At 48.6% G+C, this 25,266-nt stretch overlaps 2 protein-coding genes across 3 annotated transcripts in view; both read right to left on the bottom strand.

Annotated features, from left to right (window-relative positions):
• KDM4B (lysine demethylase 4B) overlaps positions 1-7,204 on the bottom strand; it is a 254,493-nt gene extending 247,289 nt beyond the window's left edge. The window contains exon 1 of one of the 2 annotated variants that reach the window (XR_013995997.1): positions 7,080-7,204. The gene's annotated coding sequence lies outside the window, so the exon portion shown is untranslated. The remainder of the gene's footprint in view (positions 1-7,079) is intronic. The other variant, XM_081091513.1, reaches the window with a different exon arrangement.
• A 6,330-nt stretch (positions 7,205-13,534) lies between these two features.
• The window catches only part of UHRF1 (ubiquitin like with PHD and ring finger domains 1), a 40,609-nt gene continuing 28,877 nt past the window's right edge, over positions 13,535-25,266 (bottom strand). Inside the window, 7 exon segments of the mRNA XM_081092722.1 lie at positions 13,535-14,984; positions 19,424-19,522; positions 22,075-22,217; positions 22,287-22,297; positions 22,299-22,447; positions 23,848-23,985; positions 24,063-24,225. Coding sequence (XP_080948848.1) covers positions 14,838-14,984; positions 19,424-19,522; positions 22,075-22,217; positions 22,287-22,297; positions 22,299-22,447; positions 23,848-23,985; positions 24,063-24,225 — 850 coding nt within the window. The 3' untranslated portion in view covers positions 13,535-14,837.

Here is a 25,266-nt window from a genome sequence, read left to right on the forward strand (position 1 = left end):
ATGGGTGGGCAGGGCCTACCTCTTTGGGGCAATCGATCGAGGGCTCCCGCACTGTGAGAGGGCACAGGCCAGGCTGGGGGACTCCCCCACCCCCCAGTGCACGAATTTTGTGCACCAGGCCTCTACTAAAACAATAAATGAAGAGTTTAGCCCTAACCGGTTTGGCTCAGGGGCTAGAGCATAGCCTGCGGACTGAAGGGTTCCAGGTTCCATTCTGGTCAAGGGCACATTCCCTGGTTGTGGGCTCGATCCCCAGTAGGGGGCGTGCAGAAGGCAGCTGATCAATGATTCTCTGTTGTCACTGATGTTTCTATCTCTCTCTCTCCCTTCCTATCTGAAATCAATAAAAATATATATTTTTTAAAAAGAGTTTAAATTCCCGGGGCTTTACTCATATGCCAGCTAGATATAGAACAATTATCTCTCTCGACTTATGACCAAGATAATCAAGATCCATGCAACTGCCAGCCTAAGGTAGGAAGCCCACTCTGCTTAGGGTCAACCCTTTCTGACAGATGGGATTTTTTTTTAAAGAATGGCGGAGCAGCGGAAATTTGAAGAGACCAGCAGCAATATGATGGAATCTCCCAGTCCAGCTGCCCAGCTGGGATGCCCCATGCATCCTGTGGAGCCAAAGCAAGTTGCCCCCATACTCACTCGGGGCACCTAACTAGCAGATCTAGAGCTCTCCAAGTAGAGATGGGGTGCTGAGCATGGTGGGGTCCGGGTTCTGGCTGAGCATACAGCCCGGTTCCACCCCACCTGTGTGGAGATCCCCAGCATGCCCCTGTTGTCAGGCTGTCACTGCCTACTGGAGGCTTCAGGCTGGCTCTTGCTCTAAAGAGGCCTCCTGATCCATCCTCTCGCTTCTTGAGCACAAAGCACAGTTCTGGATCCACTGCCAGCTCATTTTACATGAATCATTTCTCTCCACCAACCCCACCCCCCTCCGAGACTGGAGGCAGCAGCAATGAAACCATGAAGGCAGGCCCATCTCCACCCCTATCTGCCCAGAAGATGTCATCTATTGGGTCCAAATGCAAACACAGAAGGGAAGTGGATGCTGGAGACAAATGCTGAGTGCCCACCCCTTCACAGCTTGCTGTACAGGCTTGTCTGAGAGTCCTAACTGCCATCACTGGTACCGGCCAATGGAGCCAAATGCTACATTTGTTATTGTTCTGTTCTGCGCTTGGAGACCCATTTGGGCACTGCAGCCCTCAGTGGCTGGCATTCTGATTGTTATTCTTTGTCCACTGAACAAACACACTCAAGGCCTCTACCCCAGAGAGTCACAGCCCAAAAAGCACAGCCCAACCATGAAGCAAAGACAGCTTAATGCAAACTTTTCATTAACCCCCTATGTCCACTGGCACCACTGGGGTGGGACAAGAAAAGAGGAGAGGGAAGGGAAGGGATAGATGGAGAGGCAGAGGAAGATCGAAAGAAGCAAACAAACAAACAAAAAGGACAGGCAACTTTGTTAAGCCAAGAAGTCCTGAGGAAGCCTCTCCAGGTTGTTTATTTCAATCAACTAAAGAAGGCATGACCGTAAATTAACGGTGTGCTTCCTTGACAAGTCAGAACGTTCCCAGGACAGTACCAAATCCAAGATGCTAAAGACCTGCTTGACTCAGAAACCACTCGTCAGCCAGTCTTCGCTCCCAAAAGCTGAGGTAGAGGAGTAAGGCCAAGGAAGTATGGGCAGCGCCATTACCTCGCACCCAACACAGCCATCTCACCATCCACTCACCCCACGAAGCTCAAATGTCAAACCCACAAAGCTCAAATGTCGAACCCACAAAAGCCAGCTCTTCACGAGTGTTCCCATGCAAAAAGCAGCATTTCCCAGGACTACATTCACCCCTCCTGACAGGGGCATTGGTAATGGTAAAGCTATGGGTTGGATGTTTATAAAACCAAATGATTAGGAAATAATGTCTTCCTTCTAAACCCTCAGCTTCTGCCAAGCCAAAGCAAACTCTTTAAAGCCAGGTAGACTTCTTACCAATCTTCTGGCGGGATGCTACGCAAAAGGTATAGAGTGAAGCAGAATGAAAAAGGCAGGCATCTGCAAACAGCAAAATATTTACCCATTTACCGTACACAGACTCTTTTTTTCCTCCTTTACTATGAGGTTTTTTGGGTGGATGGAGTCAAAACATTTTCTTACATCCCCTGTACCTTTTAAATTCCCCTTGAAACCCATTTTTTAAAATACAGACTATGACTCTAAATGCTTTGATGTAAGAAAGATGGAAATTCATTCCATTAACACACGAATGTTTGCTGAGCATCTACTGTGTGCGAAGAGCTGCTCTAGGTGCTAGAGAGACACGCAGCAATGAAGACAGGTATTATTCTGCGGGTCAAACGTAGCCTGCCACCTGCTTTTGTACAGCCTACAAACTAAGACTGTTTCTGATTTTTTTAATGGCTGAGGGGGGAGGGAGATCAAAAGAAGAAAAATAGTTCATGACACATGAAAAGTATATGAAATTCACATTCCTGTGTCCATAAGTAAACTTTTATTGGAACAGATACACCCACTCATACTTTTGTGCTACAAGGCAGAGTGGAATAGTTGGAACAGACGCCATCTCGCCTGACCCTTTACAGAAAAATCTCCCCCTCATGAATGAGACAGACAGCAAATACATACGCAGATTAATATGCATTTCTGGTAATACTGAGTGCAAAGAAGAACAGGCAGGATGGGGGCAAGGTGGCTGGAAGGTTGAATGTAGGCAGTGTGAGCAGTGATGGCCTCTCTGAGCCAAGACCTAAAGATAAGAAGCCAGCTGAGTAGAGATGGGAGGGGACAGCATTCTGGCAGAGGGAACAGCAAGTGCAAAGGCCCTGAGACAGGGAAGAGGAGGCAGGGAAGCTGGTTAGACTGAAGGGGTACAGGCACAGGAGGGGAGGGTGGTAGAACAGTGCGAGGGGAGACCACCACAGAGGACAAAGCAGGGAGGCCATGGAAAGGGAGCTGGAATTTTTTCCAAGAACAAGAATTCACTGGAGGGTTCTAAGCAGAGGAAGGCCATTTTTAAAGGTTTTTAAGCACCTTGAGCGAGCAGGAGTGAAAAAAGACAGTCAGGACACCTTATCTAACCAAGATGCTCCCAGCACAGGCCAATTCAAACCAGGGAGTAAACTCAAAAACCAATTCATCTGACAATAAAATAAATTCATTGATCCACTCAGGCCTTAGTATGAATACAAACTTTTTTTTTTAATATATTTTACTGATTTTTTACAGAGAGGAAGGGAGAGAGATAGAGAGTTAGAAACATCGATGGGAGAGAAACATCGATCAGCTGCCTCCTGCACACTTCCCACTGGGGATGTGCCCGCAGCCCAGGTACATGCCCTTGACCGGAATCAAACCTGGGACTCCTCAGTCCGCAGGCCGACGCTCTATCCACTGAGCCAAACCGGTTTCAGCAAACTTTTTAAAATTAATTTTATTGTGTAAAAGTATCTGCAACTAGTATATTAACAGTCCACTGACTCCACAGACAAAACTGTTCAGGAAGAGGCAAAGATTAAAGAAGTGAGTTACCTTAAAGTCCAGACAACTGTTAAGCAAATTGACAGGAAGGGATATGGTGCCAGGAGGGTGTGGAAACCTGGGTAGGAGACTTGTGGTTCCCAGAGGCCAAGAACAGTTAGGAAAACCCCCACACTATGGACAGGATGGGGACAAGTGGCAAGAGCTCAGGTGGCATGGGAGTGTCTGTGAGCTTCTCTCCTGGGGGATGGAGAGATGGAAGCAGTAGGCTGGGAAGGGCGGGGGAAAGTCAGAGTGACAATTGGGAAAAACCTGGACATCCAGGCCTAGGACTATGGGCTAGACACAATTTGTTAATAGAAGCCCCTTCCTATTAAAGACAGGAAGGGAGGAAGGGGGCAAAGGGAACTAGAATAAGAGATACATCGGGGATACGGCCAAATATCAGGCTGCTGTTAAGTGAGAGTCTCACCTGTGGGTGACTGTGCCCCCCATGGGACACTGGGCAATGTCTGGGAAATGCAGTTGCCACAATTGGTAGTAGGGGGAGTGCTGCTGACATCAAGTGGGTTGGGGCCAGGGATGCTACTCAACACCACACAGTACCCAGGAAAGCGCTCCCAGAGAACAATCCAGCCCAAGTGTGGACAGGGCAAACGGGGAGACCTGGGCAGAATCAGACAGCACCCAGTGATAATAAATCAGCTCGGGGTTCACAGCTCCCTGGCGCCATGCAAAGCACTTTAGAGCCTTTCATCCCCTTTCATCCTCACAATTACTGGAGCTGGGTTCTCATTACACCCATTTTACAAATGAGGAAAGTGAGGCCCAGAGACGTGAAGTGACCTGCCCCAAAGGAGGGATTTGAACACAGGTCCTCAGACTCATGTGGGGAATGAAGAGAACAGGAAGACAAAGACACGGCCAAGAACAGCAAGCCAGAATAGTGTCCAGGTTAGGCCTTGTCCTCTTCTGTCTGGCATTCTCAGCTGGAAGCAGAGGTACCCAGTGGCCCAGCAGCTGTATGGAGCCGTCACAGTCCTGCCATCTGCCCACAGCTCGTTTGCTCTCTACACCCCAACCACACTTGGGAAGGTTTAGTGACCACCCCATTTTGTTCTTGAGCAAGTGACTAGTCTAAGGTCACGCAGCTCTGAACCCCACGCCGAGGCTCTGAATACAGATCCCAGGAAGCAAGCCAATTGGAAATGCTCATCTGCCCATGCCTTGGTCGGTCCCCTCCTCCATTCCTCAGCACCCATCACCTCATCCTGCCTGCTCCATAGCCAGCCCTCCCCTGAGGGCAGTGGGCTCCACACCACCATCATCGCTGGGAACATCCCTTTTCTCTTTCCCTCGCTAAATCTGAAGCCCCTTTAAAGGCAGGGACTCCCCAAACCTGCCTCAGCACGTACACATCCCCAGTGCCCATCCTCACAGGTGTCAGATGGAACCAAGGAACAGATGGGCTCTCCAGGGCAGAGGCTCAGATGAGTCAGCCAGGGGAAAGGGGTGGAGCACAAGAAACCAGCAGAGGAGGCGGAGAGATGTGGGATCACATTTTGGGGGGTTGGTGGGGGGGAGACACAGACACCACAGAGGGCCCCTGACTGCCCCAGGGAGGTCCTGCAGGAAGGCTCTAGGACAGAGGGAGGGTCCTTTCTAGAACAAAGGCGGAGGGGGGTCCTGAACGTTATTTAAGCTCTAACATTATTTAACAGCTCCTTAGCAGTCCACTCTTTAAAGAGGCAAGGATTAGAAAATGCAAGAAAATCAACTGTTACTAAGTAAGATCTATATACATTTCAAGTCTCAAGAACTACACACATGCACATGAGGCACCTGACACAATAACCACATGCACACCCGGGCAACACCTGGGAGCATTTGTGTCATCACACGGAAACCATTCGCTTGCCCGCACCCTCCATGACCTCCACCAGGGGAGGGTGGTTTGACCATCACAGTGTCCCCTTAACGAGGAGCAGCAAAATCTGCCAAGCTTCCAATCAGACGCACAGAAAGAGGACCAGTGAGTTTCAAAAACCCTGGACTTAGACAATCACAAGTTGACTCCTCGACTTTTACACTCTGTCCTTCGGTTTCCAAAAAACAAACTGCAAAGACGAGAGAGGCTACCCACTGCTTTTGCAAGGGAGGCAAGAAAAGGCTGACCAGTGAGTTGACAAACCCTCCCCATGCCTCATAAGGAAGCTATTATTTGAGAATTAGGGGAGTCATTAGTTCTTGCACCATGGGGGCAAGAAAAGCCCACAGGAGTCATCTAATGAGCCCGTGTTGGGGGTTTTCTCCAACCTGAGGGCAGCCAGATAACTGGCTGCTGAAGCAGAGGGGTGGGACAGGCATCTCAGACCTTAAGACACTGGGGCCCAAGGAGCTTGCTGAATAAATGCCATTGACAGAAACACATGGAAAAGAACACACTTTTTACATATAACAGGCTCTTGGACTCCACTGAACAGAACTCGGGAAACAGTTCTCCAGGTGCACCTGAATTATTAAAACAAAAGAATGGGGGGCGGCGGGAGGGAGAACAGATGGGACACACTGAAGCACAGTCCATGCCTCCCCCGAGCCCAGGGAGGGAAAAAAACAACCCTGTAAAACCTTTCACTTCGCCCAGGTGTACCTGCACCCCAATTCCCCTGGTGCCATAGCATCCATGGGGTGCAGACCTGGGCCCTTGCACATTCCAGGTCAGGTGTCATTCAGAATGAATCCATCCCCAGCTCCCTCGGGGTGGCGAGGACAGCCCCAGGAGGTGATGCGGAAGCCACTCCACAATTTATTGCTACAGAGAAGGGGGACTTGGAGATAGTGATGGAGCTGAGAGGGGGAGGGACTGTGGGACGCGTCTATAATCTGTGATGTGCATAGCAAGTGGATACATTTTTTAAAATGAAAAATCCAGATTGCATGCTTATTTTAGGGGGGGCTAACGGAGATGAAAGGCAAGTTTGGAAGCCGCGATGGCACTGCGGGTTGACTCCGGGAGGGGAGTGGGATGCAGTGATGAATATTTCGGGGGAGAGTCCCTGGGAAGCGCCCCGTTAACCCCACTAGTGCCTAAAGGGCCGGAAATGCAGGGGGTTCCACCCAGGGCCTGGGCTCTCTTTATTGTAATTATTATTTTTTTAACTATCAGGATTGTTGTGAATAATAGAAGGGCCCAGCCGAACAGGGCCGGCCTGGATGGGCCACCCACGCTGTCATCTTTTGTGCGGGGCCGGCGGGGACGCCCCGGCCCAACCCCCGCGAGCCCCTAGCCCAGGCAGGGCGCCCCAGCCTCCCGTCCCTGGCCCTGCTATTGTCCAGCCGCACCGCCCCCGCCCGAGGCCCAGCGGGCGCCCCGGGCCGGGCGGTTAACGCCCCCAACCTCCTCACAGGCCGGGACAAAGCGCGGCGACCGCGGCCAGAGCAGGCCTCACCCGAGGCCTGGGCCTCGAGTCCCGGGCGCTCGCCCGCCCACAGCCCCCGGAGTGGCGCGGGTGCGGCGGTGGCAAGGCCCGCGCTCGGATGCGGCGGCCGCCTCCCGCGGGCTCACCTGAGGCGGCGCGCGCGGCCCGATCCGGAGCAGAGGCGCGCGCTCCCCCGCCCTCGGCGTCGCACCCCCAGGTCCCGCTCGGGCCGGGCCCCGCTCGGTCGCTGGCGGCCGAGCCCTCCGCGAGCGCTACGGGAGGGGCTTATGAGGACGCGCGCCAGCCCCGCCCCGGATTCTATTGGTCCCCGAGCCCACGCCCGCGCGCCCATTGGCTGCTGCTGACAGCTCCGCCCCTCCCCTCCGCAGGGCCGATCAACACAGCACCAGCCGCCTCCGGCGAGCCTCGACTAGGCGGGCGCAGGCCTCGGGTGCGCCTCCCTATTGGGCGGCAGGCGGGGACACGCCGGAGCCTACCCACGTGCCCGCTGACCGGCTTCATTTTCATTGGAGGCGGCATACGCCAGCCAAGGCGGCCGCAACCAACTAAACGGCGGCTGGGTCTCGGATTGACAAGGACGCCTCGGGGATCGAGGGGAACAAGCGGGTATTGGCTTGCGGGGTCAGCCCGAGGCGCGGGCTGGCTGAAGCGGGTGCCAATCACGGCTCTGGCCCCGCCCTAGTTATCAGGCAGCAGCTGAGTACGTGAGACCCTGCACAACATCAGCACCGGGTCCGGGAGGTGTGGCGATGGGGTTCGAGACTCGTAGCCGTAGCCGGAATTTGGGCGCAGAGTTCCCCAATTCAAAAAGTCCCGAGTTAGGAAGTATAGCCCCAACGCATGCCATTTTGCAAAGTTGGGGAACTGATAACTGTGGAAATAGAAGTCAAGCAGCAAATGTCCCCAAAACATAACCAAGTTCATTTCCATCACAATCAACCTTTGCAAAGGAGGCAAGGCCTTCCGGATAAAGTTAAGTGCCTCCCCTTCCTCCCCGCTAAAACTTAGGGGAAGGGAGGAGTTTGGTGTTACCTGACCTAGGTGCAAAGCTCAACTGGGGTTCACGCCTCACCGAGGATGGCCTCTTTGCTGGGCCTCAACTCTTCGCTGTGCCTATCTTCCCCCAGTGAAGTGGACATGATGGTCACACACACACACACCACTGTCTGGCTCTCTCCTCCGAATGTTGCCAGAATTAAGTGGGAGGAGGCACGTAAAAGGTTTGAAAATGTGGCTTTGCATGGTGAACAATTAAGGTTTGCTATTGCCATCATTATTTTTTTTAATATATTTTATTGATTTTTTTACAGAGAGAAAGGGAGAGGGATAGAGAGCTAGAAACATCGATGAGCAAGAAACATCTATCAGCTGCCTCCTGCACATCCCTGACGCTCTATCCGCTGAGCCAAACCGGTTACGGTGCCATTACTATTATTTTTTTTTTTTGAGGTATTCAACAGCATAGTTTATATGCACATTGGCGCAATCATTATTAATTGCATACCAGAAAGGGGTGTGAGCACGCCCCTATTTCACAGGGAGCAGTATAAACCGGACAATCGGACGTTTTCTTGTAAGCACTTACACTATATTCCTGGAAATCATGTACCCAGAGAAAGTAATTATACAATTGTTTACCGTGTTTTGCTCTAAATATCCATCCCTGTGGGATAAGTAACTTGTGGCAGAGGGTACTGTGGAATATTAACTGTACAGCAATGAAAAGAGAGAGAGCGATCTACATGTACTGTCTTGGAATGATCCCCTGCAGATGTTGCAGAGCAGCTGCAGAGGGATCCAGGATTCTATATCCAACATTTGAAACCAAACGCAGAGAAACCAATGTCAGGCTTCTACCAGCACATACCTATGTCAACACACAGAAAAAGGCCATCCCAAACTGAAAGAACTCAATCTTTGGGAAGAGGAGAGGTCCATATTGGATTAAAAAGGTGGGGGGGTAGGGGGAGATAGTTGGTGAAGACTTGAATCTGTTCTGGAGTGTTTTTGTTGTTTGTTTTTTAAATATTTTAAATTTTATTGGGGTGACATTAGTCAACATGAACATATAGGTTCCATGTGTGGATTACTAATTTACAAAATCTGTATATAGAACCATGTGCCCACCACCCAAAGTCAGATCTTTCCCTGTCACCTCATATTAGGACCCCTTCCTTCCCCCAACCTCCCTCCCTCTGGCAACCACCACACTGCTGTCTGGGGTGTTTTTAATCTTCCTGGGATCATATTCATATATATTCCTCATGTAGTTAAAATTTAACTTAAAAAATAGGAAATAACTGCCCCCTAGGAACTCCCTAACCAGTGGGAAAAACAAAAATGAAATTTGATAATGGTGTCACAAGTGCAATAATGAAGGAATTTTACACACACACACACACACACACACACTCTAGCCTTTTTTCTACTTCCAAGTTTATCATATAAGACAGTGAATTTACAGGTGTTTGGATTTCAGACTCTGAAATTTTAATTTAATTGGGGTACCTAAATAGGTTGTCAACTTTCTTCTTTGGCTTAGGGAGACATTTTATTAATGCCATCTATTATGTTAAAAATTTAACATTAACAACTGTAGAATCTAGACCAGCCGTGGGCTAACTACGGCCCGCGTGCCGGATCTGGCCCGTTTGAAATGAATAAAACTAAAAAAAAAAAAAAAAATACCGTACCCTTTTATGTAATGTTGTTTACTTTGAATTTATATTAGTTCACACAAACACTCCATCCATGCTTTTGTTCCGGCCCTCTCGTCCAGTTTAAGAACCTGCCGGGAGCCGGTCCATCCTTGCTGTTTCAAAGGACCTGGCATATATGGCATACTGTTCTTGATATGTTTGCTCACCTTCTTGGCACTGTGTGTTTTAGCCAAGGTCTCCTCTCTGAGAAAGGTTGTTTCCCCAGGTAGGGATTTTCCCCTGAAGTTAAGGAGGGAATAAAACCCCTCAACTAAGTGCCAGGTGGGTAATTAATCACTTTAACTACAAACAATCATGCTTAAGCTACATAATCTTTACTCCCTGGAATGGAGATAAGAAACGCCCTAACCTTTGTAATAGAGATTGATAGGATTGAATCAACTGGTATAAATACAGATGTAACAAGACAGCAAGAGACAGAGAGAGAGAGAGACAGAGAGAGAGACAGAACCTAGGCACAGAACCTACACAGAACGTTCTCTAGGGACAGAAGAACTTCGCTGGAGAGAACATGGCAAAAGATCCTGGACAGAAACTGGCCTCAGAACCTAGAGACAGAACCTAGCGAGAGAACATGGCAAAAGATCCTGGACTGAACCTGACTACAGAAATTGGCAAGAGAACCTGACTAGAACCTGGTGACTGAACCTGGCTGGACAACCTGGACAGAACCTGGCTGGAGAACCTGGAGAACCTAGCAAGAGAACATGGACACAGAACCTGGCTGGAGATCCTAAGCAGTACTTCTCTGGAGATCCAGACCAGAACTTGGCTGGAGATCCTGGCTAGAGATCCTGGCTAGGCTGCTGATCAACTGAACGCTGCCTCCTTGTCATTCCTTCTTCGCTGACTCCGTCCACACCTTTGGGGACCCCTGGACCCGCTGGGGTTGGACCCCGGCAAGAACCCATTGTGGCCCTCGAGTCAAAAAGTTTGCCCACCCCTGATCTAGATAGTAGGTATATTTAAAGATTCACTACACTTCTTTCAACTTTTGTCTGAAAAGTTTTCATGATAAAATGTTAGTGAAAAGTATAATCACCGTCATTTTAAAAATATTTTTTATTGATTTTTAGAGAGAGGGGGAGGGAGAGAGAAACATCGCTGGCTCTTTTGCATGCCCCCTATTGGGATCAAGCCCACAACCTAGGAATGTGCCCTGACCAGGAATCCAACCAGCAACCTTTTGGTGCACAGAACGTTGCCTGAGACACACCAGACAGGGCTCATTGTTTCTTTAAGTGTCATATGCATTGTAGGAAGGACACACTCCCAGAATTTTCAAATGGACAAATTAGTTTGGGGAAAACACCTAATTGCCCTGTTATTTGTTTTTTCACATCTTTGCAGACAGGTGCCTGAGACACACCAGACAGGGCTCATTGTTTCTTTAAGTGTCATATGCATTGTAGGAAGGACACACTCCCAGAATTTTCAAATGGACAAATTAGTTTGGGGAAAACACCTAATTGCCCTGTTATTTGTTTTTTCACATCTTTGCAGACAGGTGCAAATCTCGATTGGGGATCTCTCCCCTAAAGGCCAGGAGGAGGTGCACTGGTACTGGCCTTCAAAGAGCTTGAAGCCTGATCTTTTTTTATAGACCTGGTCTTCACCTTCCCCAGTGGATAAGGTGTGGAGCCGAGAAATGTCTCCAACTTTACAGACTCCACTCCTGCTTCCAGGTGTCCGACGCATAAAAAAATAGAGGTGGATGGAAAGATACGTCCTCCTATGTTTAAAAAACAAAGATTTGGGGGAGGAATTCTAGCATCCCAAACCTTCAAGCATATGTCACTAGACACGTAGCATGTTTAACATTTATGAGCACAGATACGAATATGCAAATATGCAAACACCAGACCATGGCACACATGGTTGTTTACTAAGGTGTTAGACAAAGTGGCTACTTGATAAATGAACTGAAATCAATAGAAAACTGGGACCCTAGCTGGTTTGGCTCAGTGGATAGAGCGCCGTCTGCTGACTGTAGGGTTCAATTCCGGTCAAGGGCACATGCCCGGGTTGCAGGCTCAATTCCCAGTAGGGGGCGTGCAGGAGGCAGCTGATCAATGATTCTCTCATCATTGATGTTTCTCTTTCTCCCTTTCCCTTCCCTCTCTTAAAGCAATAAAAATGTATTACAGCCCTAACCGGTTTGGCTCAGTGGATAGAGCGTCGGCCTGCAGACTCAAGGGTCCCAGGTTTGATTCTGGTCAAGGGCATGTACCTTGGTTGCGGGCACATCCCCAGTAGGGAGTGTGCAGGAGGCAGCTGATCTATGTTTCTCTCTCATCGATGTTTCTAACTCTCTATATCTCTCCCTTCCTCTCTGTAAAAAATCAATAAAATATATATTTTTTTAAAATGTATTACAAAAAAAAAACTGGACACAAGGCAGAATATATGGCACGGTTCAAATTTTGTTCTTTAAGTTTACATATAAAATATATAAATATACATATGCCTCACTTGCAAAACAGACAAGTCAAAACTGTATCAGAGGGTTGTTCTGAGGTTGAATATTACAATGACACACATACATGTACAAAGCCTGAAAATTGTAACCCGCTGGTTGGCAGAATTATGTATTTTGACTTTTTCTTCATGGAGTCAGTTTCCAAGTGTTCTAAAGGGTTTGTGTATGAATTTTATAATCTGGGATGAAGGAAAAGGATATTTTACATTAAAAAGTCAACCAGATGGATTGAAATATGTGGCCCACCTGCACAGTGGAATATTAGCCACAAATATATGGATGAACCTTGAAAACATGAGACCACAAAAGGCCAAGTATTTCATGATTCCATTCATATGAAGTGTTCAGAACAGACAAATCCAGCGAGTGGATTTGTGGTTGTGGGGCTGGAGGATTGTGTGAGGTTGCTTTTGGGGTGATGGGAACCTTCTGGAACTAGAAAATGGTGATGGTCACACAAGTTCGTGAACATGCTAAAAAAACCAATGAACTGTACACTTTAAATAGGTGAATGTTATGGCAGCATGAAATGTATTTCAACAAAGCCATTTTTTAAAATTTTATAAATCTACCAGGAAAAAAATATGCCCAATATTGCGATTATTTCTGCATAGTGGTTCCACAAATATACTTGTTATATTTAACTTTGAAAATGAGAGAAACACCCCAAAATTCCACAATCTTGACAATGAACCCACCTCAATGTGTTCTGTCCCATATAGGGCCCACCCAGGGAAACACTCATCTGTCTCTATGGATTCCTGTATTGGAGATTTCATATGAAATCATATGTGATCACTGTGACTGCCTTCTTGCACTTAGTATGTTCACACTCATAACACATTTTTAAGGACCAAAGAGGCAGAACTTTCTTATTAAATCTGCCCATGTCATTACCTGGCTGTCAATAAAAAGCACCGGGTAATAGGTCAATGTAAATAAAAGCCTCTTCAGAATTCAGCACTAGCACCTTCCCTCATCCGTGTCCTGACTTCCCCTGGAATTAGCATTTCAGGTCATCAGTCCCCACACACCCGGTATACCCAAATTTCCCCAGGCCTGCAGACTCCCAGAGACCACTGCAGCCTAGGGTTCCTCAAACGTCAATGGAGACAGAAGCACATTCGTGAGAATAAGTAACCACCCCCATTCCAAACTGTTTGCTGACCCCATAAAGGTCAAAGCCAAACCCCTCCTGAGCAGGAGTTAGAACCACTGCCCATCACTCTGATCTTCTGGGTCTCCGTTTTCTCATCTGCCAACTGAGGATGATGCTACCCTGCCTAGTCTGTCTCCTGGGGTTTTGTGAAAATAAAATAATAGAAACAGAAGTACCCGGTGGGCTACAAAGCGATTTGCAAACAGGAGAAGACAACCAAATGCATCTGTAAAAGACATTTATTCTGAGAGTCTAAAATCTGGACAAAGAATATTGAACTTTATAGAAAATGCCTACACAGGATTTTGTTATTTCTTCCTAATACATTAACCACCTAATAAAGAGGAAAAAACCTTTCAAACAATATTGTTCCAGTTTGTCTGCAGTTATGTGATTTAAAATATCCCTGTTCTATTGAGGTATGAGCTGCAAACTTTGGTAAAGTTTGTAGAAAAATTAACAAATAATTCCAAAAAAATAAAAAAATAAAAAATAAATCCCTAAGTTATAGATTTCTTGGTACATATACAGTAACTACAAAAAAATTTCATTTAGAAAAAGTATTTATTTTAAAAACAAATTCCCTCTTGTAAATCTCAATTGGTGAGTTGAAAATTCAATGTAAAGGAAGAACAAAACTCAACCTATCCCCAAACACTCACCCAGATTTGGAAAGAACTGGCTGGCCAATCTGAGAGTCTGGCTGGCATTTTCAGTAATTCAGTGCTAAAAAAAGAGCCCCGTGTATAGAAAGGAAGAACCAAAGGCACTTGAACATGGCTTCGTGCATCTACCTCTGCGGCGTTCCAGAGGGGACAGCGTTTGGCTGCACACCCAGCTCCACACACAGGACAGTCTAGCGGAGGTAGCTTCTGTGTGGCCTCAACTCTGCTCAAGGGACACAGGTCTCTGTTTGTGGGTCTTAACCACGGAAGCCGGCTGGTGGCGGATGGCTGTGAGGCCAGAGTTTAAACTGGGCTGAATGGGATCTTTTCCTTTTTCCCTTTCAACAGGTCCTGATGGATGACTCCTGGGCCACGCCACACCCAGGGCCACCACCAGGTACCACCCTGCTGAGTTCTGGCGATGAAACGCTGTCAGGAGGTGTGCCCGCTTTCAGCTTTGGGGCCAAGCCCACACACCTGGGAAGATGGTTCTAGGCAGCCAGTGCCGTCCTGCAGGAGCCTCCGAGAACCTGATGTTGGCAACACAGCGGCCTTCAGGCCACGTAATTTCTAATTTCATCTCCAGAAAAAGCATTTGTGTTCTTGCTCATACACTGCAGGCTTTATGCTTTTTTTAAAAACCAAGATAAAACACTGAGCAGTCTAACTTTCTTTCTTTCTTTGAGCCAGAATACAAATTCCTAAAAATTTATAGATTAAAAAAACAAAACCAGGAAGACAAGGGTTTTTAAGAAGTAGAGGAAAAACTACATACTTAAGTTAAGCCCACTAAAAACAGGAGGGGCCGAGGACGCCTCTGATGCGTTTTTTAAAAACGCCCGGCGAGAAGTGCTTGTGGATCACCGTCCGTTGCCATAACCGGGGAAGAGCTGGGTGAGGATTGCCTGCAGCGGCTGGTTCACCTTCATGGAGTAGTTTCGGCCCAGTTCGCCGCGGCAGGCGGGGCAGCTGAACACCTGGGCTCTGAAGGATCTATCCAGGCAATTCTACAAGAGAGAGTAGGAAGGTGAGACGTTCCGTCCATGCCAGTGGAGCCACTCCTGGCCTCCCACTGTCCCCATTGACAGAGTTGAGAGCACTTACTGACTTCTCATGGGGTCCAGAGGGCCCCTCCTGGTCCTCAGTCTCACTGCCCATTGCCAGCCTGACCTCCCAAGGACCCCTTCAAAGACTAGTTCATCCTGGCCCCCAGGCCTTGGCACTTACAGATTACACCACCTAGCAGGTCTGTCCCCTGGCTCTCCCGTCACTCCTGCCTTGGCTCAAGTCACCTCCTCAGAGGACCCTTCCCTGACAGCCCTTAAGCATCATCTTAAGCAGCCCCACCACAGCCAGTCCTGTCACCTCCCCAATTTGCCTTAAAACAGCACCTTTTCTGCCTTCTGGCATTGTGTTATTTACTAACGTTTGTCTCTAACAGGCCAGATGCTCCCTGTGATATGGAGCTGTATCTCACTGACTTCCCCAGCACCAAGCATAGTAGGTGATAAATAAAATGCGTCAATGAGAAGAAAGGAAGAAAGGAAGGAATTCTGGCTCTGAACCAGACTTCTGGGTTCAAACTAAGCCAGGTGGAGACAGAGTTATGACTCGGACAGGCCCTGAAGAGCCAACTTCCTAATCAGAGAAACAGGGAAGACAACTTCCCAATCAGAGAAACAGAGAATCAGAGAAACAGGGAAGAATTTTAAGGCCAAATACTAGTCCATTGTCTGGATGGACCACACTCTCTGTATCATTCATCTGTTGATGGACACTTGAGTTGTTACCACCTGGGCAGAGACAATGCACACATGTATGCAGACACCTGCATAGGTGTGCACACCTGACGGATGACATCAGGCAACTGGGTAAATGTGAACACGATGGAAAGCCTGCTGACGCCATTTGTGGGGGCACGTTCCCCCACAAATGCATACTGAGGCTTTTGTTTGACATTCTTTCAATTCCTAAATTCCTTTTCAATAAAAATTTTATGGCCTTGATTCCGGGAACAAAAGGTAGCTCTTTCTGCTCAAAACAACTAAGATTTGGGTCTATGTTCAAAAATCAGGTTCTGGATCACTGCATGACTCATAGCACCCAACAGGTGGAAACAACTCAAGTGTCCATCAACAGATGAATGATACAGAGAGTGTGGTCCATTCAATGGACTAGTATTTGGCCTTAAAAAGGAAATTCCGACACACACACTACAGTGCAGATAAATCTTGAGGACATGATGCTCAGTGAGAGAAGCCAGACACAAAAGGACAGATATTCAGGAGGTTCAGTCATAGGAGGTCCCGAGAAGAGTCAGATCCACAGAGAGAGAAAGTAGGTGGTGGTCAGTGGATGAGTGGATAGAAAGGCTGTGGCACATTTATACCATGGAATACTCTGCAGCAGTAAAAAAGAATCTCTTACCCTGAGACAGCATGGAGGGACCTGGAGGGTATCATGCTAAGTGAAATAAGCCAGTCAGAGAAAGACAAGTATCACATGATCGCACTCATATGTGGAATCTAATAAAATGAACGGAGTGGATCCAGAGACATGGAAGCATGGAACAGAGTGCAGAAACTCGGAGGGAAGGCGGGGGAGGGTGGGTGAGTGGGAGGTAATCAACCAAAGACCTTGTATGCATATATGCATGGCTCATGGCCACAGACGATAAGAAGATGGTAAAGACCTGGGGTGGGCTGGAGGGGGTCAATGGGAGAAAAAGGGGGGCCTATGTAATACTTGCAACAATAAAGATTACAAAAACAAAAAGAAAGTAGATGGTGGGAACCCAGGTGCTGGGTAGGAGTATGGAGAGTTAGTGTTTAATAGGGACAGAGTTTCAGTTTGTAAAGATGGAAAAGTTCTAGAGGTGGATGGTGGAGATGGTTCCACAACAATATGAATGTACTTAATGCTACTGGACTAGACACTTAAAATGGTTAGGATGCCCTAGCTGGTTTTATCTCAGTGGATAGAGCGTTGGCCTGTGGACTGAAGGGTCCCGGGTTCGATTCTGGTCAAGGGCATGTACCCTGGTTGCAGACTCCTCCCGGGCCCTGGTTGGGGCGCATGCAGGAGGCAACCAATCGATGTGTTTCTTCACATCGATATTTCGGTCTTTTCCTCTCCTTTCACTCTCTCCAAAATCAATGGGAAAATATCCTCAGATGAGGATTTTAAAAAAATGGTTAGGATGGTAAATTTTATGTTATGTGTATTTTACTATAATAAAATTATTTAATAAAATGAGATAAAAAATAGGTGCTGGGACATCAAGGTGAGGATCGTTTTCCCATAACCCTCACATGCTGATGTTCTGGGAGATGGAACTACAGTTGCATGGACAGCCGGGGCAGACACATAAATGTCGGTACCCTCTTCCTTCACAGCCTTGGCACTTGGTTTTTGGAAAGAGAGGAAAGGAGAGGGAGAGAAACATTAATGTGAGAGAGAAACATCAATCTGCTGCCTCCTGCACGATCCCACTAAGGATGGATCCCACAATCCAGGCATGTGCCCTGACCAGGAATCGAACTGGTGACCTTTTGGTTGGTGCATGGGACAACACTCAACCGAGCCACAATGGCCAGGGCAGCCTTGGCACTGTAATGGCACATATGAGACGCTTGGTCCCTGAAACCCCATCAATTCAGCCCATTTCTGCAGTGCTATCCAGGACTGACATTTTGTAAGCTCCCCCTGCATCAATGGCCCGCTCTGCCTGCTTGGCTAAAGCACTTTAGCATGTGTCACCTACAGCCAGAAGCAGGCCAGAAGGCACTGCTACGCCCCTTTTCACTGAAAGACAACTAAGGCTCGGAGAGTTGGGTGGCTTTCCAAGGATGGGAGGGGCAGAGCTGGGTGGAGGGTCAAACCCTGGCTGCTGGCTCCAAAGCCCGTATCTCACCACCAATCCCGAGCCACTTCTCCAAGACCCAGAGTTGAAGGAACACCATCAGCCCATGTAAAAATGGTGGCAGAGCCCAAAAGCAGAAAAGTGGAGGCCTGGCTCTGACGGCCAAACAACCACACTGCTTCATGTTCTCTGAGCCCCTCCCCGAGGGTGACAGCTGAGGGACTGAGCCAGCCTCAAGGCAAGGAAGGGGGCCAGATCCGAGAACGAAAGAGCCAGAAGCTCAGGGACCAAGGGTGACCAGGGGGTGGGGACAGTCACTTCTGACACCATCTGCCTACACTGCCCATAAGTTCCTATTAACAGACTTGGGCCAGAAAACACTGCAAAGAAACCAGTTACACAGGCCAGTGCTTCCCACCTGGACAATTCTGCCCCCAGGGTACACTGGGCCATGTCTGGGGATATTTGTGGTTGTCATGAATGGAGAAGTGAGTGGATGGGGATCAGGAAGCTGTTCAACCTCCTCCCCCGCACCCTGGTGCCCAAAATGCCCACCCCCCAAGAAAATGTTCTGGCCCCAATGTCCACAGTGCAAGGGGAAGGGGAGACCCTGGTTAATCTGATCTCAGCTCCCCATCTCTCTTTCAATCATATTGTTTCTCTCCTGACACTGACCACCAGGCAGAGCCTATGGCCCACCTCCCAGCCCTACATCCCCTCCAGGCCCCAGCTGTTCAGGCATGCCTGCCTGTCCAAACTTCTGCACATGCCATCCCGCCAATCTGGAATGCTTCCCGGAGGCCCTCTTCAGGTAACAAGCTAAGGCCCCCTCCTCCAGGAAGCCTTCCTCCTGGCTCCTCTAGGAGACAAGCACCTCATGCCTCTACAGCCTGCTCTTTTTAAACATAAGTTTTTATTGATTTTAGAGAGAGAGGAAGAGAGAGATAGAAACCAGAGAGATAGAAATCAATGCCTCAACATCGATCAGCTGCCTCCTGCACACCCCCTACTGGGATTGAGCCTGAAACCCAGCCACGTGCCCTGGCCAGGAATTGAACCAGGGACCTCTTGATACAGGGGTCGATGCTCAACCACTGAGCACACCAGCTGGGCTCTACCACTTGCTTTACAGACATTTATTATGACAAGACCTCAGGCCAGGACTGCCGACTATCCTCCCCCACCCTGGACCCCCAGGTGCACGAGAGACTTGGGGAGAGTGCTCCAGAGGGAGGAGAGAACCAGCCAACACACAGAAGAGGGAATCCTGAGGCGAGGTGACTCTGGAGTGCCAGGCGGCCCAGGTGGGTTGGTGACTGGGGCAAGGATTTGGCATCTGATTCCACAGCACCAGGGAAGCACGGGAGGGTGGGGAGTGGGGATCCCTTGATGAAGGGATGGGATCCCTTGATGAAGTGATGGGATCCCTTGATGAAGGCCGGGAGGCAACTCTGACCACGGCTATTTGGAAAACAGACACTAAGGCCCTGCAAAGGGAGCCAGGAGCGTGCAGAAGCCAAGCCAACAAGCCCATACTACGTGCTGGGTGTGTGGCAGCCCAGCTCCCGTGCCCACGCCTCTCACCTTGCACACGTTGTGTTGGCACACGGTGGTGACCGGGCGGAAGACCAGTTCCTGGCAGCAGATACACTGGAATGTTTCTTCTACTTTATTCAGGAATTTCTGAAACCAGAAGAGAGGATGCATGAGACCAGCAGAACCTTACACCGAAATGAACCACGCTGATGGAAGCCTCAGAAAGCGGGGCTCCCTACTAGAGCCTGGCCCTGGTTCCCTAATGTAATCCTCCTATCCTTACCCCAGGAGACAGGAGTGGTGTAATCCCCATTAAGATGAGAAAGAAGAGGCCCAGACCGGTGCAGGCCCTGCCCAGGACCTGGAGATGGGCACAGCCTGCCCGGGTCACGGCCTCCACAGGGCTGAGCAGGACACCCAGGGTCGGGGTCCAGAGCAGGCTTTAGCTGAGGGCGTGAATCTAGATCACTCAGTAAATAAGGCTGAGTGCCTTCTATGTGCTGCCTGGGCACGGGGTCCAGCAGTAGATTAAACTGAAGAACCCTATGCCCTCATGGAGTTTGGAGCCCTGTGGGGGTGGGGAGGGGGGCAAAGATAAAACGGGGAAAGCCCTGACCGGTTTGGCTCAGTGGATAGAGCGTTGGCCTGCGGACTGAAAGGTCCCAGGTTCAATTCCAGTCAAGGGCATGTACTTTGGTTGCGGGCACATCCCCTGTAGGAGGTGTGCAGGAAGCAGCTGATCGATGTTTCTCATCGATGTTTCTAACTCTCTATCCCTCTCCCTTCCTCTCTGTAAAAAAAAAAAAAAAAAAATCAATAAAAAATATTTTTTAAAAAAAACAAAAAAATGAGGAAAGACAGAAATGTCACAGCAGTGCTAGGAAATACAGCCTGGAGCCTGGGAGGGGCCAACCCAAAGTGCAGGTGGTCACAGAACACTCTGTAGAGAAGGTGACCTGAAGGACGTGTGCCCGGCTAAACCATGCCCCTAAAATACATCTGAACCCCAGGATCAGTGTATACGTTCCCTTCCATAGCAAAAGAAACTGCAAATAGAATTAAACTGAGGACCCTGAGATGAGACTACATTAAACTAAATAAGTTTTTGGCCCAGCCAGGTGTGGCTCAGTGGTTGAACATCAACCCAGGAACCAAGAGGTCACAGGCTCAATTCCTGGTCAGGGCATATGCCTGGGTTGCAGGCTCGATCCCCAGGAGGGGACGTGCAGGAGGCAGTGGATAAATGATTCCCTCTCATCATTGATGTTTCTCTCTCTCTCTCTCCCTCTCCCTCCCTTTCTGAAGTAAACAAAAATACATTTTTAAAAAGTTTGCATAACAAAGGAAATCATCATCAAAACAAAAAGACCACCTACTGAATGTGATAAGATATTCACTAATGATACATATGATAAGGGATTAATATCCAAAACGTATATATAAAGAACTTGGACAATTTAACACCAAAAGACAAATAACCCGGTTTAAAAATGGGCAGAGAACCTAAGTAGACATTTCTCCAAAGAGGACTACAGAAGGCCAATAGACATGTGGAAAAAAATACTCAACATCACTAATCACCAGAAATGCAAATTAATCATCTCACACCGGCGAGAATGTCTATCATCAATATGTCAACAAACAACAAGGGTTGGTGAGGATTTGGAGAAAAGGGAACCCTCATGCATTGTTGGTAAAAATGCAGACTGACATAACCACTGTGGAAAACAATATGGAGTTTCCTCAAAATATTGTAAAACTAGAACTGCCATATGACCCCGCAATCGCACTTCTGGGTACAGACAGCCCCCAACTTACGATGGTTCAACTTACAATTTTTCAACTTTGCAATAGTGTGTAAGTGATACCCACTTAGTAGAAACCGTATTTCAATTTTGAATTTTGATCCCGTCCCGGGCTAGTGATACGCAGTCTGATACTGACCTGTGGTGCTGAGCAGCGGCAGAGAGAGGCTCTTGCCCAAGTGGAGGTTCATGGACGTGCCTACGCACATGCTCAGTGGGCTGAGCTCAACTGTGATATTCAGTAGGTTAAATGCATCAAATGCATGTGACTTACGACAGATTTGTGGGGACAAAGCCCCACGGTAAGTTGAGGAACATCCATATATACCCAAGAGAACTGGAAGCTGAGACGCACAGAGATGGTTGCACACCCGTGTACATAGCAGCATGATTCACGATGGCCAGAAAATGGAAACTACCCAACTGTCCACTCACAAACGACGGATACACAGAATGTAGTCTTTCCAGACAATGGAATATGATTCAGCCTTAAAAAGGAAGTTCTGACACCTGTTACAATGTGGATGCACCTGAGGACATTATGCTTAGTGAAATCAGCCAGGCACAAAAGAACAAAAAAATACTGTGATTCCACTTTCAGGAGGCCCCTGGAGGAGTCATTCAGACAGGGGCTGGGGGACGTCATGGGCAGTTCTAGTGTAGAACGGGGACTGAGTTTCAGTTTGGGAAGATGAGAAATTTCTGGAGATGAATGATGGGGTGAATGCATGATGTGAATGTCTTTTAATGCCACTGAGCTGTACACTGAAAAATGGTTAAGATGATGCACTTCATGTTATCTCTATTTTGTTATAAAAAAAAAAAATGATGGGGAAAGGGGGTGGAATGCGGGCGAAGGGTTCGAAAGGCCGCTCAGGCCATACGGGTGCTCACCGGCCCATCCTTCAGTGACTTGAGGATCTCGGTCCACAGCTTAGTGTTGCTCTGGTCCTGCTTGATGAGGGCCTTCTGCTGGGCTGTGAGGCTGTAAGGCTCCACCTTGGTTTTCTTGGGTGTAACCCTCGGGGAGCAGGCACCTGAGGCAGCAGAGTGGTCAGGGCGGGCGAGGCCAAGAGCACATGGACAGGCTGCCCATGGAGAGGGACCTACCTTCTGGCTTACTCCTCCGTTTGCTCTTCCTGGGGGACGTGAAATCTTCCTCTTCTTCCTCCTCTTCGTCTTTCTCCTCTGCCTCTTCAGTCGGCCTCTTTCTGTTCTCTTTCTCCTTCTCCTTCTTGGCCAGAGCCTCAAGGTAGCCTTCCGGATACTACAAAAGGGCAAAGGCACAGGCTGGAGCGGTGGGACTCCTGGGTGACCCAGACTTCCTGTGGGGTGGGGGACCGGCGACTGCCCCACCTGACATCTGCCACACTGGCTCCGCACATCCTGCCATCTCCCATCTCCCCTCACCTCAAAGTCACTCCCTCCCCCGACCCCATACCAGCCTTAAAAGCCTTAACTCCTTCTACTTCTACAGCCTCCGATCTGAGGCCTCCACTCAACTCTGGAGCCTGGAGCAGCAATCTCATCACCGCACTTACCAAGAATGCAGGGCTAACCTGCCCTGGCAGGGTGAGAGTGACGCATTAAATGAGACCGTGCAGGTAAAATTCTTAGGGTCAGATCAAGCCAATATGATAATTTTATTATCTTCATTATTTCCTTTAAGGGGTAGGCAAACTTTCCCACAAGGGGTTGGGTGGTAAATATATCTCCAGCTCTGCCGTGGTTGCACCGAGAAAACGTTTTTTGCAAACAACTGCCCCAGGGGGCCTTACTGCCATCCAACCTCATTTCGATGGCCCTTGGGTTCCAGGTCCGCACAAGCATTACTTGGTTATAACCCCATATCTAAGGCACCTAGAGTCATGTCTGATTTGGAAATATTTTATCAAGAAACTTCCAACCTTTTTTAAAAGAAACACTAAGTTGCAATGGAAAATGAAATCATAAATAAAAACCCTACTCCCATCAGATGCTCATGTTCCTGTCCCACGGCTATTTTTCTCCCCAGTTCCTCAGCTTCTGAAATTACCCGTTACGGGTACACACGTCACGTTCAACTCCTTGTGACACCCCCCAGAGGGTAGGCACTATCAGCTTCTCAGTGACAATTAAGACTCCTTAAAGAGGCCCAAAACAGTAACCAGCTGCTAGAGCACCTCACAATAATAAATAGAAAACACCACAATTATAGTGCCAAAAGCTCTATGGCAGCACAGGGTGAATTCTTGGAAAATAGAAGATTCCATTTCTGTGAAGAGGCAAGCGATGGCCGGGAGGGACCAATCCTCCTTATCTTTAGAACTGACTTCTCTACATTCCACCAGTTTTGTTGGTTTCTTTTTCCCCCAGGTAAACCTATCTACTATAACACCGGGAGACAAGTCTGGATCTCAACTCTAAAACTATGAACACACTCTGCGCATCTCAATCTCCACTGGCTGCGGCACTGAAATGGGGTAGACAGCAGCAAGATGTGGCCAGCTCGGCTCCTGGACATCATTTAGGCTGAAAGAGAAACCCGGAGAGCTCCCAGGCCAAGAAGGCAGGCTCTGGCTAACTGAGCACTCACAGCCGTTCTCCTGCCATGATCCCCAGGGACTGACCAGGAAGACGATGTTCAAACCAGGACTGCTGGGCCAGGCGAGCACAGCCTGCACGCACCTGCATGGTCAGTCCCAGCTGCTTGATCCGGTTCTTCCCTTTCTTCGTCCAGGGGCCAGGTTCCTCGTCGTCCCTCCGCAGAAGATAGCGCCATACCAGGAAGCCGGACTTCCCCTTCTCAGGCCAGTACCTCACAACCTGTGGGAAGTGAGAGCCCGTGTCAGTGTCATCTGGGACTGGAGGTGGCGCCGGTGGGCACAGGGAGGACCTCTCACCTTGTAGATGCCATCGTACCGGTTGCCCTCAGTGGGGGCGTATTTGCTGTGCTTGCGGCCCTTGACGTTGCGCACCACCCGGACCGGCTTCCCTGAGCGCCAGTCCTTGGCCTCGGCCCCTTTACGTTCGTTGATGGGGGCGCTGCAGTTGAGAGCCAGTGCCCTGCAGAGGGAGTGGGGGGTCACATGCTATCGTTTGGATTGTATCCCCCAAAAAGAAAGGGCATTCTAACCCATGGAACCTATGAATGTGACCTTCTTTGGGAAAAGGGTGCTTGCAGATAAAGTCAAGTTCAGAGGAGGTCAGAATGGATGAGGGGAACCCTAAATCCAATGACTAGTGTCCCTAGAACAGTGGTTCTCAACCATGCAGGTTCTCAACCTTCTGGCCCTTTAAATACAGTTCCTCATGTTGTGACCCAACCATAAAATTATTTTCGTTGCTACTTCATAACTGTAATGTTGCTACTGTTATGAATCATAATGTAAATATCTGATATGCAGGATGGTCTTAGGCGACCCCTGTGAAAGGGTCGTTCGACCGCCAAAGGGGTTGCAACCCACAGGTTGAGAACCACTGCCCCAGAAGAAAAGGAAATTGAGACACAGACACACAGAGGAGGACACCGTGTAAAGACGGAGGCAGAGGCTGGAGTGATGCCGCCACAAGCTGAGGGACCAAGGATTGCTGGTAGCCACCAGCTGAAGAGGCAAGGACCCTCCCACAGAAAGTTCAGTGGGAGCATGACTCTGACACCTTGATTTTGACTTTGAGCTTCCAGAAATATGCGAGAATTTCTGTTGTTTTAAACTACCCGGTTCGTGGTATTTCATTACTGGAGCCACGAGCTACTAGCACGGCATGTGGAGAGGACATCATCAAGAAAAAGAGGAGGCAGCAAACAAGGGCTGGCCGGGCAGGTCTGTCTCGCCCAAGGGCACAGGGGCCTGGGAAAAGCCAACCAGAGGTCAGGCTCAGCACTCTGACCTCTCTATTGGGTGTGAAAGAAAAAAGAGCTGCAACTCTGCAACTGTTTTCTAGGTGCAAACAATAATTTTTTTTTAAAACATTTAATCACCTTTACTTATTTATTTTTGTTTGTTTTTGTTAATCCTCACCCGGGGATATTTTTCCATTGATATTTAGAGAGAATGGAAAAGAGAGGGAAAGACAGAGAGAAGCATTGAGGTGAGAGAAACACAT

The sequence above is a fragment of the Myotis nattereri genome (assembly GCF_964212035.1).
Source record: "Myotis nattereri genome assembly, chromosome: 5".
In the NCBI taxonomy this organism is placed as follows: domain Eukaryota; kingdom Metazoa; phylum Chordata; class Mammalia; order Chiroptera; family Vespertilionidae; genus Myotis; species Myotis nattereri.